Raw genomic sequence first — 16,763 nt, forward strand, 5'->3', positions numbered from 1 at the left:
GGGGGATTCACCCTCTCCATTTGTCCCGTTTACTAGGGTTGCACCGATAAGAGTATCAGTACTTGTGCAAATGCTCCGGTGCTTTATCCGATACCTGTTCTATCGGGTCAGGCGTCCTCAGTGTATCAGGGGCCGGGCAGCCTCACAGACGATCGGTGCGGCGGTGGGGGCCGTTACAAGCACCGATCTCCCCTGTATAGTATTTCAATAAAGCAGCTGACAGACGATTCTCCTCCTCTCCCTCCTGTGGCTGTTAGCTGCTTTATTGAAAGATACAGGGAGATGGGTGCTTGTAACTGCCCCCCCCCCCCCCCCCATCAACCCCGACTGTCCCCGTGTCCAACTTTGGCTCCTCTGGCCCCCCCCCAGATCTGTCAGGATGAAGAGCGGAGGAAGGAGCCGGTAAATCTGTCATTTACCGGCTCCTTCCTCCTCTAAATGCAGTGTCACTGATCACTGACTGTCCATTCATAACCGAGCATTGTAACCTCTATGTACGGTGCTTCAGTTCATGAATGGGGAGGAGGAGCTTCTTTATCCTGTCCATTCATCTGCAGTGCAGCTGAGGCTGCAGAGAAAGGGATTGGGGAACCTGTGTCCTCAGTCCCTTTCTCTGTCTCAGAGGAGAGGCAGACCCCTGATCGCTCACCAAAGACCCCCCCCCCCACCACCACGGTTGATTAAAAAAAATAAGACCCCTTTCACACTGGGGCCCGAGGCCGCGTTAGTGCTAAAGTGACGCTCGTTTTATAACTATAGCAATTTATAACTTTCTTTTTTGTTATTTTGTCTCTCACTGTTATAATAAACCTACCAATAAAAATTATAGACTGATCATTTGTCAGTGGGAAAATTTACAAAAATCAGCAGGGGATCAAATACTTCCTCCTACCCCCCCCCCCCCCCCCCCTTCACTGTAACCTAATTTCCATGCGTATTTAATACCAAAAATGTGGTGTGAACTGACCCCCTTAAGGAGTCAATATTCTGGCAACCCCGAGACACACAATCGGTGTCTACACTCCTTTATGTGAACACTCGATCTCTCCTCTCACCCGGCTCACTCGCTCCTCATGCAGGGCTTCTGTGAAGAGACGTCGCAGCTGATCCAATTGACCCTGGGTGAGGAAAAAGGAGATGTGCCAATCACTTACAGGACGAAACATATCACTGCAAATATCGTATGACCTCTTCCCTTCCTCCTACTACATACAATGGATAACCAAGATTTTTCATTTAAAAAAAAAAAAAAAAATAATGTTTCTTGTGTGAAGAGGGGAAACAATGACAAATATTTCAGTTGATGGCATGAAAAGGAGGAATGCAGAGATCAATACTTTTTCATATTAGTGTTTTTAATTCCTTTATTATTAAAAGAGATCAATTTTATATATTTTTTTTTAATATTATATATTTTATTATAAAAAAAAAAATAAAAAATAAAATAAATTATATATAAAATGTAATATATTAATTTAAACAAGAGAGATATAGATATATATATATATATCTCTCTATGTATGTATGTATGTATGTATGTATGTATGTATGTATGTATGTATGTATGTATGTATGTATATATATATATATATATATATATATATATATATATATATATATATATATATATATATATATATATATATATATATATATATATATATAGAGAGAGAGACTCTTGTTTAAATAAATATATTACATTTTATAATTTTTTTTTATAATAAAATATATAATATTAAAAAAAATTATAAAATTGATATACAATTTTTAATAAAAACAAATATCTCTATCTCTTTTAATAATAATAAAAGGAATTAAAAACACTAATATGAAAAAGTATTGATCTCTGCATTCCTCCTTTTCATGCCATCAACTGAAATATTTGTCATTGTTTCCCCTCTTCACACAAGAAAAATACATTTTTTTTTTTTTTTTTTTTTAAATACATAAAAATGTGCCTAAAACCCCTAAACATTATAGATTTTCTGGCAGCCTTTTCTTACCGAGTGCACCGACTCACGGGGCTTATTTTAGCCGTAGGGTTGGTTTACATGCTGCCAGGACCACTGATATAGTAGACACAGGGAGGCTTATTTACTAAAGGCAAATCAGCGGACACTTTATTATTAGGTACACCTTGCTAGTATTGGGTTGGACCCCCTTTTGCCTTTATTTTTGGTGGTATAGATACAACAAGGTGTGGGAAACGTTCCTCAGAGATTTAGTTCCATAGTGACATGATAGCATCATGCAGTTGCTGCAGATTTGTCGGCTGAACATCCATGACGTGAATCTCCTATTCCACCACATCCCAAAGGTGCTCTATTGGATGAGATCTGGTGACTGTGGAGTACAGTGACCTCATTGTCCAGTGGTGAGATGTGGGGACTGTGGAGGACATTGGAGTACAGTGATCTCATTGTCCAGTGGTGAGATGATTGGAGCTTTGTGACATGGAGCATTATCCTGCTGGAAGGAGCCATCAGAAGATGGGGACACTGTAGTCATAAAGGGATGGACATGGTCAGCAACAATACTCAGGTAGGTCGTGAGGTTTAAACGAAGCTCAATTGGTTCCACAAAGTGTGCCAAGAAAATATCCCCTCCACCATTACACCACTGGCCTGGACCGGTGATACAAGGCAGGATGGATCCATGCTTTCATGTTGTTTACACCAAATTCTGACCCCACCATCTGAATGTCAGAGCTGAAATCCAGACTCATCAGACCAGGTAATGTTTTTCCTAACTTCTGTTGTCCAATTTTGGTGATCCTGTGCCAATTGTAGCCTCAATTTCCTGTTAGCTGACAGGATTGGTACTCAGTGTGGTCTTCTGCTGCTGTAGCCCATCTGCTTCAAGGTTCGATGGGCTGTGCATTCAGAGATGGTATTCTACATTCCGTGGATGTAACGAGAGGTTATTTGAGTTACTGTTGCCTTTCTATCATCTGGAACCAGTCTTCTCATTCTCCTCTGACCTCTGACATCAACAAGGCATTTTCCTCCACACAAGTGCCGCTCGCTGGATATTTTCTCTTTTTCGGACCATTCTCTGTAAACCCCAGAGATGGCTGTGTGTGAAAATCCCAGTAGATCAGCAGTTTTTGGAATACTGAGACCATCCCGTCTGGTACCAACAACCATGTCACATTCAAAGTCACTTAAATCCCCTTTCTTCCCCATTCTCGGTTTGAACTTCAGCAAGTCGTCTTCACCACATCTAAATGCACTGAGCTGCTGCCATGTGATTGGCTGATTAGCAATTGAACCAGGTGTACCTAATAAAGTGGCCGGTGAGTGCATTTCCCTTTAGTAAATCTCCCCCAGTACAGTCAGTGGTAGTAAAATGGGACACGAAGAATCTACCACAATTCCCACTTACCTTAAACTTGTCACCCAGGAGCTTGTGGACGATCTCCTCCTCTTCATTGGCTGTTTTGTTGCAAAACTGGGTGAAAAGTTGGAGCCACCAGTCCTTGTCCTTCGCCTGTACAGAGGAGGAGGAGGAGGAGGAGGAGGAGGAGGAGGAGGAGGAGGAGGAGGAAGAGGAGGAAGAGGAGGAAGAGGAGGAGGAGGAGGAGGAGGAAGAAGAGGAAGAAGAGGAAGAAGAGGAAGAAGAGGAAGAAGAGGAAGAAGAGGAAGAGGAGCGTCATTAGAAGTCATATTCTCCATAAATCAGTAGAGAACAAGCAATACCAAAAGGACATTTTTGAGTTAAAAGGTCTCTTTACGAGAGATAGAGATGATGCTGACAGACTATATTACCAAAAGTATTGGGACACCTGCCTTTACACGCACATGAACTTTAATGACATCCCAGTCTTAGTCCGTAGGGTTCAGTATTGAGTTGGTCCACCCTTTGCAGCTATAACAGCTTCAACTCTTCTGGGAAGGCCGTCCACAAGGTTAGGAGTGTCTATGGGAATGTTTGACCATTCTTCCAGAAGAGCATTTGTGAGATCAGGTACTGATGTTGTACGAGAAGGCCTGACTCACAGTTTCTGCTCTAATTCACCCCAAAGGTCTTCTAATCGGGTTGAGGTCAGGACTCTGTGCAGATCAGTCAATTTCCTCCACCCCAAACTCTCTCATCCATGTCTTTATGGACCTTGCTCTGTGCCCTGGTCCAAATCATTTGGTGGAGGGGGGATTATGGTGTGGGGTTGTTTTTCAGGGGTTGGACTTGGCCTCTTAGTTCCAGTGAAGGAAACTCTTAAGACGTCAGCATACCAAGACATTTTGGACATTTCACTCCCAACTTTGTGGGAACAGTTTGGGGATGGCCCCTTCCCGTTCTAACATGACTGCGCACCAGTGTACAAAGCAAGGTCCATAAAGACATGGATGAGCGAGTTTGGGGTGGAGGAACTTGACTGGCCTGCACAGAGTCCTGACCTCAACCCAATAGAACACCTTTTGGATGTATTAGAGTGGAGACTGCGAGCCAGGCTCTCTCATCCAACATCAGTGCCTGACCTCACAAATGCTCTTCTGGAAGAATGGTCAAACATTCCCATAGACACACTCCTAAACCTTGTGGACAACCTTCCCAGAAGAGTTGAAGCTGTTATAGCGGCAAAGGGTGGGCCAACTCAATATTGAACTCTACGGACTAAGACGCCATTAAAGTGTGAGTGTGTCCCAATACTTTTGGTAATATAGTGTAGGTCCCCATATATGCATTAAAGCCCATGCAGTCCCCCTCCCCCCCCCCCCCCTCGCCCTAGAGCAGCGACAGTGAACCTTGGCACCCCAGATGTTTTTGAACCACATTTCCCATGATCCTAATGCACGCTGCAGTGTAGATGAGCATCACGGGAAATGTAGTTCAAAAACATCTGGGGTGCCGAGGTTCACTGTCGCTGCTCTAGACGCATTAAAGCTCATTTACACTAGCGGCTGAAGAGGCGGCATTAAGCCACGGTTTTACCACCCTGCAACCGCTCTCCCTTAAGCTGCAAAAAAGTATTACAGAGAAGAAGAAAGATGAAAGAAGAAGAAGGAAGAAGAAGGAAGAAGAAGGAATAAGAAGAAAGGAGGAACTGTTATGATGGGGGGGGGGGGGGGGACAGTAGAAGCATGTGGACCCAGAACAACTCCGCCACCTACTGGTGGGAGGTCAATCAGCTGCAGCTCCAGGAGCCACTCAATGAAAAGCAGCTGCTGTCGTTCTCATCACTGAAAACCAAACATTCCACAATGAAGACTCCGTCCATCATAGATCGGAGGTTGTGATGTCGGGAAAGATCTGTAGTATGTTAGAGTTCCAAACCAACAGTACATCCGTATTCCCCACAGCTGGGCATACCTGTTTAACAGTGGCCACCATCCTGGCCATTAGCATAATGCTGGCGGTCTCCGGAGGGTAATGCATGTTCCTGGGGGAGGAATGGAGGAAAAAAAAAAAAAAAAAGTGTGAGAAGGCATTACAGCTAATAGACCATTCAGAGAAGAAACCTAAACAAAGAGGAGGCTGGAAAAGGAGTTTTAATTGCTGCCCCACCCCCGTCACAGATTCCCTATGCTCCAACTTGTTGACCGAGTCAAAATGTCCCCTGAATTGTACTTGATGACAGCACAGGACATTGTGGCCCTTAGAATGTACAGAAGAGGCTGCATCTGCTGGTCTTACAGCTATAAAGAAGCCAGCAGGATCAGAGATCAGGGAAGAAGAAGAGCCCCCCCCAATACCAGAGACCAGACATCACTACATGGATTGTGGCCCAGATCCAGACCAGCCGACAGCCGAGTGAATCCTCAATAAGCTGAAGTCATTGGTTGCTAGGACCTCTGATGTCATTGCAAATCAAATCATGCCATGCATGTGCCCCCCCCTCCCCCATGTGGGGACAAACAAATGTATGGGGGCCATCCTGATGGGGGACACCCAGTGCACAGTGGGGGCGGAAAGTATTCAGACCCCCTTAAAAGGGGTTGTAAAGGTAAAAATGTTTTCACCTTAATGCATTCTATGCATTAAGGTGAAAAAACTTTTGACAGTACCGCCGCCCCCAGCCCCCCCCCGTTTTACTTACCTGACGCCTCGAATCTTCGCTGCTCGTCCTCGTCATCTTCATTGCAGCTCAGCCTGGTCGCTGACTGGCTGCAGTGGATGGATTGAAAGCAGCGCAGCCATTGGCTCGCGCTGCTGTCAATCACATCCGATGACGCGGCGCGCCGGGGGGCGGGGCCGAGTGATAGAGCGAGCGGCTATAGCCGCCGGCTGTATCACGGGAGCGCGCCCGCAAGCACTCACCACCGTGCGAGGGAGCTCACATTAAGGTGGTAAATGCTTGTGGGGAGGAGCTGAAACAGCCACCGAAGGACCCCAGAAGACGAGGTTCGGGGCCACTCTGTGCAGAACGAGCTGCACAGTGAAGGTAAGTATAACATGTTTGTTATTTAAAAAAAAAAAAAAAAAAAAACCTTTACAACCCCTTTAATTTTTTCACTTTGTTATATTGCAGCCGTTTGGTAAAATCATTTAAGTTCATTTTTTTCCTCATTAATGTACACACAGCACCCCATATTGACAGAAAAACACAGAATTGTTGATATTTTTGCAGATTTATTAAAAAAGAAAAACTGAAATATCACATGGTCCTAAGTATTCAGACCCTTTGCTCAGTATTTAGTAGAAGCCCCCTTTTGATCTAATACAGCCATGAGTCTTTTTGGGGAAAGATGCAACAAGTTTTTCACACCTGGATTTGGGGATCCTCTGCCATTCCTCCTTGCAGATCCTCTCCAGTTCTGTCAGGTTGGATGGTAAACGTTGGTGGACGGCCATTTTTAGGTCTCTCCAGAGATGCTCAATTGGGTTTAAGTCAGGGCTCTGGCTGGGCCATTCAAGAACAGTCACGGAGTTGTTGTGAAGCCACTCCTTCGTTATTTTAGCTGTGTGCTTAGGGTCATTGTCTTGTTGGAAGGTAAACCTTCGGCCCAGTCTGAGGTCCTGAGCACTCTGGAGAAGGTTTTCGTCCAGGATATCCCTGTACTTGGCCGCATTCATCTTTCCCTCGATTGCAACCAGTCGTCCTGTCCCTGCAGCTGAAAAACACCCCCACAACATGATGCTGCCACCACCATGCTTCACTGTTGGGACTGTATTGGACAGGTGATGAGCAGTGCCTGGTTTTCTCCACACATACCGCTTAGAATTAAGGCCAAAAAGTTCTATCTTATCTCATCAGACCAAAGAATCTTATTTCTCACCATCTTGGAGTCCTTCAGGTGTTTTTTTAGCAAACTCCATGCGGGCTTTCATGTGTCTTGCACTGAGGAGAGGCTTCCGTCAGGCCACTCTGCCATAAAGCCCCGACTGGTGGAGGGCTGCAGTGATGGTTGACTTTCTACAACTTTCTCCCATCTCCCGACTGCATCTCTGGAGCTCAGCCACAGTGATCTTTTGGGTTCTTCTTTACCTCTCTCACCAAGGCTCTTCTCCCCCGATAGCTCAGTTTGGCAGGACGGCCAGCTCTAGGAAGGGTTCTGGTCGTCCCAAACGTCTTCCATTTAAGGATTATGGAGGCCACTGTGCTCTTAGGAACCTTAAGTGCAGCAGAAATGTTTTTGTAACCTTGGCCAGATCTGTGCCTTGCCACAATTCTGTCTCTGAGCTCTTCAGGCAGTTCCTTTGACCTCATGATTCTCATTTGCTCTGACATGCACTGTGAGCTGTAAGGTCTTATATAGACAGGTGTGTGGCTTTCCTAATCAAGTCCAATCAGTATAATCAAAACACAGCTGGACTCAAATGAAGGTGTAGAACCATCTCAGGGATGACCAGAAGAAATGGACAACTCCTGAGTTATATATATGAGGCCCCTTTCACACTGAGGCGGTTTGCAGGCGTTATTGCGCTAAAAATACCGCCTGAAAACCGCCCCTAAACAGCCTCCGCTGTTTGTTCAGTGTGAAAGCCTGAGGGCTATCACACTGAAGCGGTGCGCTGGCAGGACGGTGAAAAAAGTCCTGCAAACCGCTTTTTTGGAGCTGTGAAGGAGCGGTGTATTCACCGCTCCTAAACCGCTCCTGCCCATTGAAATCAATGGGACAGCGTGGCTATACCGTGGCAATACCGCGGCTATAGCCGCGCTGTACGAGGGATTTTAAACCTTTTTCGGCCGCTAGCGGTGCGGTTTTAACCCCTGCTGGCGGCCGAAAAAGGGTTAAAATACCGCTGCAAGAACGACGGTACAGCAGCGCTGTTGTACTGCCGACGCCCCCACCGCCAAAGTGTGAAAGGGGCCTGAGTGTCACAGCAAAGGGTCTGAATACTTAGGACCATGTGATATTTCAGTTTTTCTTTTTTAATAAAACTGCAAAAATGTCAACAATTCTGTGTTTTCTGTCAATATGGGGTGCTGTGTGTACATTAATGAGGAAAAAAAATGAACTTAAATGATTTTAGCAAATGGCTGCAATATAACAAAGAGAAAAATGTAAGGGGGTCTGAATACTTTCTGTCCCCACTGTATGGGGGCCAGTCTGATGTGGGGGGGGGGGGGGGGGGGCACCCAGTATACAGGGGCTATTCTCAAAGGGACCACTCTGATGGGGGACACCCAACATATGAGGGCCACTCGAGTGAAACATGGATGTGATTGTCCTACTCTGTGTTTTATTAAAGAGAGATTTGAACATCGGCTGGAAGAAAGTTTTAGAGAATTTTTTCATTCAGTACCCCTGCCCTAGACATAAACAAGCATTTAACCCCTGTACGGGGCCAGCCCCACGGTAAGGGAGGTTGTTTTTTTGTTTTTTTTTTTTTAATGAAAGCATAGACCACCACCACAAAGGGCATGTAGGCCCAGCACATAATCAATACATGTTTTATTTAATAAAAATGGAGGTGAATATACTCCAAATATGTTTTTTTTTTTCTAATATAAGGAGCGTTTCCTAAAAATGGGCCCTGAATTGTACTTGATGACATCAGAGAACATTGTGGCCCTTGGAATGTACGGGAGAAGAGACTACATCTGCTGGTCTTACAGCTGGAAAGAAGCCAGCAGGAGCAGAGATCAGGGAAGAAAAATGACTTTACACTCCTACCTCCCCATACCATACCCTAGACCAACCTTCACTACATAATGGACCATGGTCCAGATCCAGACCAGACCAGACCAGACCAGACCGTCGGCCCGTCGTTCTGCTGCGCTGGATCCTCACTAAGCTGGTCATTGGTTACTAGGAGGTTAAAGAGCATTTCCTAAAAACTTCACATTGTCCCCTCTTATCTGCTGAGGGGTCAGGTCCTAGTTCTCTGTCTTTTAAATCACTTACCTCCAGGCTTCCTCCAGCTTGTTGAGTGGGTGAGCCGGGTTGTCCCGGGCGGATCCCAGACACAGGACCTGGTGATACTGATCTCTGGCTGCCTTCAGACATTCCGCACTGCAGTATGAAACCTGAACAACACACACAAAACAGGATTATTCCAAGATCTCCATGTCCATCCACAGCAACCAAAACACAAGGTAGAGCTCTGATGGGCTCACCTACCTGAAAAAAGGACCAGCTTACTTCTCCCTACCAATCAAAACTAAAAACCACAGTAGAGCTAGAAAATAAAAAAAGTATACAACGAGAGCTCAGCCCAAGTATCCAGAAAACGTAAAAATGTTAGATGTCCACTGCTTCAGACTCTGTGACCTCCCCCCGTACATCGCCAGGTTGAGGTGCTTAGACTTGGATGATGCCTTCATCTACCAGGGATCATCCTGGTGTCTTTCTTGGGGGCCGGCAATTCTCTCTCCCTCTGGTGGTGAAGAGGCCTTCCGCTGCCTTCCCAGGGCTCCCCAATCCCACCAAGGAACGAAGCACGATTGACCATAGAGATGATAGAGGACCACAATGTCCCCAATCCTCTCTATGGTCTAAGATACCAGAAGCGATGAGGATTTTGTCCCTTCTGGCTTTGGTCTGATGTAAACAGGCCTAACCTGCCTGGGAAAGCACCGGATGAAACCCATCTTGGATTTGGGCTTTTAAAAAAAGGCCAGGAGGAGAGATCTGAGGGTTTAATAGACACCAGATCTCCCAGTGAAATGTACCCGTCACTAGAGATGGGCCAAAACTGGTGTTATTTGCATTTTGCAGAGAGGGAGGAAAAAAAAAAAAAGGAAGAGTGGCAATAAAGGTGCCGAAAATGCAAACGATTTTGCTGCTATTTTACTGTGCTTATGGTGTGTTTTTTCATAGGTCATGCGACTCAAAAACATAAAACGTGCGTTATTGATGCATTTTTTGGTGGAGAACTGAGATTTGAGATGATTGGAGCTTTGTGACTTGGTGCATTATCCTGCTGGAAGGAGCCATCAGAAGATGAGTACACTGTAGTCATAAAGGGATGGACATGGTCAGCAACAATACTCAGGTAGGTCGTGGTGTTTAAATGAAGCTCAGTGGGTACTAAGGGGCCCAAAGTGTGCCAAGAAAATATCCCCCCCCCCCCCACCATTACACCACCACCAGCCTGAACCGGTGATACAGGACAGGATGGATCCATGCTTTCATGTTGTTTACACCAAACTCTGACCCCACCATCTGAATGTTGCAGCTGAAATCCAGACTCATCAGACCAGGCAACGTTTTTCCAATCTTCTATTGTACAATTTTGGTGATCCTGTGCAAATTCTAGCCTCAGTTTCCTGCAGCTGCCAGGAGTAGCACCTGGTGTGGTCTTCTGCTGCTGTAGCCCATCTGCTTCAAGGTTGGATGTGTTGTGTGTTCAGAGATGGTATTCTGCATACCTTGGGTGTAACGAGAGGTTATTTGAGTCACTGTTACCTTTCTATCATCTGGAACCAGTCTGCCCATTCTCCTCTGACATCAACAAGGCATTTTCCTCCAGACAACTGCCACTCACTGGATATTTTTCTGTTTTTCCCACCATTTTCTGTAAACCCGAGAGATGGTTGTGTGTGAAAATCCCAGTAGATCAGCAGTTTTTGAAATGCTCAGACCAGCCCGTCTGGTACCAACAACCATGCCACATTCAAAGTCGCTTAAACCCCCCTTTCTTCCCCCATTCTGATGCTCAGTTTGAACTTCAGCAAGTCGTCTTCACCACGTCTAAATGCATTGAGTTGCTGCCATTTGATTGGATGATTAGCAATTTGTGTTACCAAGCAACAGGTGTACCTAATAAAATGGCCAGTGTGTATATGTGTGTATGTCATACTTACCTGCTGTGTAATGGTTTTGTACAGAGCAGTCCTGATCCTCCTCATCTGGGGTCCCCCGCTGCTGCTCCTGGCTCCTCCCCCCCCTGCCGAGTGTTACCATTGCAAGCCGTTTACCATGGGAGCACCTGTACATGCTCACTCCCAAGCCTTGCTCTGTGTGTCCATTGACACACAAGGCTCATCCCCCATCCCCCGCTCTATCCTCACCAGCTGTGATTGAGATCAGTGGGAGCCACACACATGACAAAAACTAAATAACTGCGCAAAGTGACATTTAGCATATTTTTTAAAACAAACTAAAGAAGAGTTATTAGCTTTACATCAACCATCAAAAGGAACACACAATTTATTAAAAAGTAGAAGAAAAGCCAAAGTCTTATGTCTTAAAAGTGGAGCCTCCGCTTAATTGACTCCCCCCCCCCCCCCCCCCCCTCCGGTGCAACATTTGGCACCTTTGGGGGGGTCTCAGGTTCCTGTCCCCCCTTCCCTCTGAAGTTCCTCTGCCACCAGTTAGAAAGCGCAGCGTGCTTCGCGCATGTGTAGTAGGGAACCGGCTGTGGAGGCGAAAGGCTTTACTGCCGGGTTCCCTTCCTAGGAAGGCCAGCAGCTGCACCAGACAGACAGTGATCCAAAAAAAAAAAAAAAATAATAATAAGTAAAAAATAATTGGCTGGGGTGCCGACGTCGCGGGAACGCTGGACAGGCAAGTGTCCTAATAGTATTTGTAGCTGCTAACTTTTTTTTTTTTTTTTTTTTTTAAACAGAAAATATGTAGCAGAATATATATTGGCCTAAACTGATGAAGATTTTTTTTTTTTTTTTTTTTTTAATATTGGATGTGTTTAATAGCAGAAAGTAAAAAAGTGTTTTTGTAAACTGTCAGTCGTTTTTCGTTTATAGCACAAAAAAAAAACAAAAAAACAAAACAAACAAAAACCACACACACGGTGAGCAAACATACATTTTGTGAACAGCGTTGCACGACTGCGCAATTTTCAGTTAAAAGTAACGCAGTGCCGTATCACAAAAATATGGCCTGGTCATTAGGCGGGGGGGGGGGTAAACCTTCCAGGGCTGAAGTGGTTAATGCCAGACTTACTAAAGGCAAATATAGAACTGTGCAAAGTGCAGTGGCTCCAGAGCTTAGCCATCATCCAATCACAAGTCTACTTGTCTTTAGTAAAACAACCTCACTGTATTGTGTTGTGTATTCACTTGAATTTGTCACCGTCTTCAACAGATACCCACCAAGCGCGACGGGGGGTGCCTACTGCCTCTACTAGTGGTTAAATGCATCTCAACTGCAGGGCATTACCGCCCCCCCTATTTTGCAAGTGTAATCAAGCCCTTATACACTTCACCATTCCTCAAAGCAACCCACCAATCATGCAGGCTCTCCCCTACATCCAGCAAATCCTCTGGTTTACATATTGGGACTAGTAGAGCTCCTGCTGCACTTTTAGGCCACTTAGATGTAAAAGGATGAAAGTCGCAGATGACCCCCGCCCCCCTCCCCGGCTGAGTGTTGGGGCTGGCCAGGGGAAGATGGAGATAGGACCGCAGATCCGGGGTCATCTATGAGACCTGAATCACTTACATCTGTGCAGCCCCGAGGAGTACAACAGGAGAGCTACTAGTCCCAGCATGCAACACACAGATGTAGATGAAAGCCGTAATGAAGGGGGGGGGGGTTCTTTTTGGGAGGCAATGGAAGTACCACCACTTCAACTCCAGGAAGGTTTTACCCCTCTTCATGACCAGGCCAGTTTTTTGCTGTTCAGCACTGTGCTAATTTTTAACTGGCTATTCCGGGGTCATGCAACACTGTACGCAAATAAAATTTATATACATTTTTTTTTCCCCCACACAAATAGAGCTTTCTTTTGGTGGCATTTGATCACCACTAGGTTTTATTGCTCATTATATAAATGAACAAAAATTTTTGGGGGGGTGGGGGGGGGGGGGGGAGAGGAACACACACACACACACACACACTACTATAAAACATATCCATAAAAAAAAAAAAAAAAAAATTATGTCTTCATAAAAATGTGAGTCAAAATGTATTCTGCTACATATTTTTGGTAAACAAAAAAAAAATATATATGTATAAAAAAAAAAAAATCCCAATACGTGTACAGTGGGAAAAATTTGATCCCCTTCAGATTTTGTTTGCCCACTTACAAAAAAATGAAGTGTCTATAATTTTTATCATAGTTGTATTTTAAATGATAGAGACAGAATATCAACCAAATCCAGGAATAAAAAATTTAATATGCATTTGATCCCCTACCAACCAACAATAATTCTGTCTCCCACAGACTGGCTCCAGTAGGTGCTCATGTGGTACACAGATTAGTCCTGTCAATGTAAGAAGGTGCTCCTAACGACAACTCGTTATGTGTATAAAAGACACCTGTCCACAGAGTCTTCCATTCAATCCTCACCATCATGGGCAAGACCAAAGAGCTGTCAAAGGATGTCGGGGACAAGATTGTAGACCTGCACAAGGCTGGAATGGGCTACAAGACCATCAGCAAGAAGCTTGGTGAGAAGGAGACAGCTATTGGAGCGATTATTCACAAAAGGAAGAAATACAAAATAACCATCACTTGCCCTCGGTCTGGAGCTCCATGCAAGATTTCACCTCATGGGGTGAGGATGATCATGAGAAAAGTGAGAGATCGGCCCAGAACTACACGGGAGGAGCTTGTGAATGATCTCAAGGCAGTTGGAACCGCAGTCACCAAACCAACCATTGGTAACACAATACACCGCCATGGATTGAAATCCTGCAGCGCCCGCAAGGTCCCCCTCCTCAAGAAGGCACATGTACAGGTCCTTCTGAAGTTTGCCAATGAACATCTAAAACGATTCAGAGAAGGATTGGGAGAAGGTGCTGTGGTCAGATGAGACCAAAATTGAGCTCTTTGGCATCAACTTGACTCGTGTTTGGAGGAAGAAAAAATGCTGACTATAACCCTAAGAACACCATCCCTACAGTAAAGCACAGAGGCGGAAACATTATGCTTTGGGGCTTTTTGTCTGCTAAAGGTACACACTGACTTTGCTGCATTGAGGAACCAATGTATGGGGTCATGTATTGTAAAATCTTGGATGAGAACCTTCCTTCCTCGGCCAGAACACTGAAGATGGGTAGTGGACGGGTCTTCCAGCATGACAATGACCCAAAGCATACCACCAAGGCAACAAAGGAGTGGCTCAAGAAGAAGCATATTAAGGTCATGGAGTGGTCTAGCCAGTCTCCAGACCTTAATCCTATAGAAAATTTATGGAGGGAGCAGAAACTTCGAGTTGCCAAGCAATAGCCCAGAAACCTTAAGGATTTAGAGAAGATCTGTAAAGAAGAGTGGACCAAAATCCCTCCTGAGATGTGTGCAAACCTGGCAACCAACTACAAGAAACGTCTGACCTCTGTGCTTGCCAACAAGGGTTTCTCCACCAAGTACTAAGTCATGTTTTGCTTGGGGATCAAATACTTATTTTACTCACTGAACTGCAACTCAATTTATAACATTTGTATCCTGTGATTTTTTTTCAAGGAATTTTGGTTGTCTCCATCATCTAAAATACACCTATGATAAAAATTATAAACCCTTTATTTCTTTGTAAGTGGCCAAACTTACAAAATCTGCAGGAGATCAAATCATTATTTTCCCCACCTGTATATTGATTGGTTTGTGCAAAAGTTACAGAGTCTACAAACTATGGGATAGATACTGGAATTGTTTTTATTTTATTTTTTTTTTTTTAAACTAGTAATGGCAACGATCAGTGACTTATAGTGGGACTGGGAAGGGGGGTTAACATCTTAGGGTAATCTAGGGGTTAAAGCGGAGGTTCACACAAAAATGGAACCTCTGCTTTTCGGAACCTTCCCCCCCCTCCGGTGTCCCATTTGGCACCTTTCAGGGGGGGTGGGGGGGTGTAGATACCTGTCTAAGATATTTCCGGCATAGACTTCACCCCCTCCCGTCCCCACTGCGCTGTCTGCTGGGACACACACGGGTCCCAGAGACAGCGGGGACCAGTCAGGAAGCGCAGCGCGTCTCGCGCATGTGCAGTAGGGAACCGGGAAGTGAAGCCGCAGCGCATATTATTTATATATATATATATATATATATATATATATATACACATATATACATACACATATACATATACACACACACACACACACACACACACACACACACATTTTTGCCCAATTTGCAGGGGAAAATAAAGAAAGATCGCACCTTCTGTACAGAGCTACTCCTAGTTCTCACCTGGCAATCCGGACACTGCTGGTGGAGCCCGTTCTGAATGGTACAAAGCTCGGGGTACGGAAGGTTGACTTGAGCATTTCCAGACAGTCTCTTGGCGTTTTCCACAGCCGTCTCCAAGGATCGCAGGCAATGGTCGCAGGCTGCAAAACCACCAATCAAAGTACAGCCAGGGGTTACTGGGGTTTAGGTTCCAAATAAGATAAAATTATATAAATTTTCATGAACAGCAGTAGAATCAGTGAGGAAGTGGGATGGTGGAGACCTACTGTATGTGATTTGGACCAATCTTAACCATCTCAACTTTTATGGCCCACCTCAGGCACTGCCCATAAACACTTCTGATGTAAAACGCATCCAAACACATCTAAACTAATGTATGTTTGTTTTTGTTTTTTTTATATAGGAAGATTGTCTGCCAGAAAGGAACTGCACGCCTTTCCAGAAAGCGCACATGCCAACGTGAATGAACCCTAAAATATGAGGCTTTTAGGTGGAGTCAGAATAGGCTTCCCTAAAAAGGAGATGCAAACAAGAAATGAGACAGTGTTATCTGGACGTAAATGGTTGACATGAATTCCTCACATAACATAATGGCAGGCCAATGGTTTTAAAAAAAAAAAAAAAAAAGAAGAAGGAGGACGATTTATTGTAACAGGGGAAGTTTTAAACCATTGCAGGTAATGAGATACTAAGCCGGGTGTAAATGGATGTTGAAGGCCAACGTCCACTGGGCAAGTTGCAGATTGTCTGGCGTGGTTTGCAACAACCAGCCGCTGGTTCAGGGCCCCAAACGCTCGGGAGCCGAGCTGGAGTCCCATGTGACGACACCGCGACACAGAGGCGGAACAGCAGGACTGGTGGGAGATGCCAATCTAAACCAGCCTGGAACGCAAGGGGAAGCTCATTGCCGTGACAACGCATTTTCACACGCATGCGCTTTATCAAGTCTCGGGTTTAGTGGCAACAGTATTTAAAGCCCATAGTGATGGGTGGGCAGGAAGTGGCCAGAGCAATTAGTGGAGATGATAGAGAGATTATATACTCGAGTATAAGTCGAGTTTTTCAGCACATTTTTGGTGTGCTAACCCAGTGGAACTGGTACCACAACATATCCAAAGTTGGATTTCCTAGCACCAAGTGGCCCCGAGATACGTGGCCCCAAAATCGGTTCGGAAAATGTCATTCTCTGCTGCAGAAAAGTGCTTGACATTTTCTGAAGCGACTTTGGGGCCCCGTATCGCGGGGCCACTTAGTGCTAGGAACCCTAAATTTAGTGTGAAAAC

The 16,763-nt window shown here is 45.0% G+C and overlaps 1 protein-coding gene across 1 annotated transcript in view; it reads right to left on the reverse strand.

Moving 5' to 3' along the window:
- SMYD5 (SMYD family member 5) overlaps positions 1–16,763 on the reverse strand; it is a 46,130-nt gene that overhangs the window by 17,585 nt on the left and 11,782 nt on the right. Inside the window, exons 3-7 of the mRNA XM_073618161.1 lie at positions 15,481–15,620; positions 9,291–9,412; positions 5,311–5,380; positions 3,385–3,489; positions 1,056–1,118 (exon numbers count right to left, since the gene is read on the reverse strand). Of these exons, the coding sequence (XP_073474262.1) occupies positions 1,056–1,118; positions 3,385–3,489; positions 5,311–5,380; positions 9,291–9,412; positions 15,481–15,620 (500 nt within the window). The remainder of the gene's footprint in view (positions 1–1,055; positions 1,119–3,384; positions 3,490–5,310; positions 5,381–9,290; positions 9,413–15,480; positions 15,621–16,763) is intronic.

This window comes from Aquarana catesbeiana, linkage group LG01 (genome assembly GCF_042186555.1).
Source record: "Aquarana catesbeiana isolate 2022-GZ linkage group LG01, ASM4218655v1, whole genome shotgun sequence".
Lineage (NCBI taxonomy): Eukaryota > Metazoa > Chordata > Amphibia > Anura > Ranidae > Aquarana > Aquarana catesbeiana.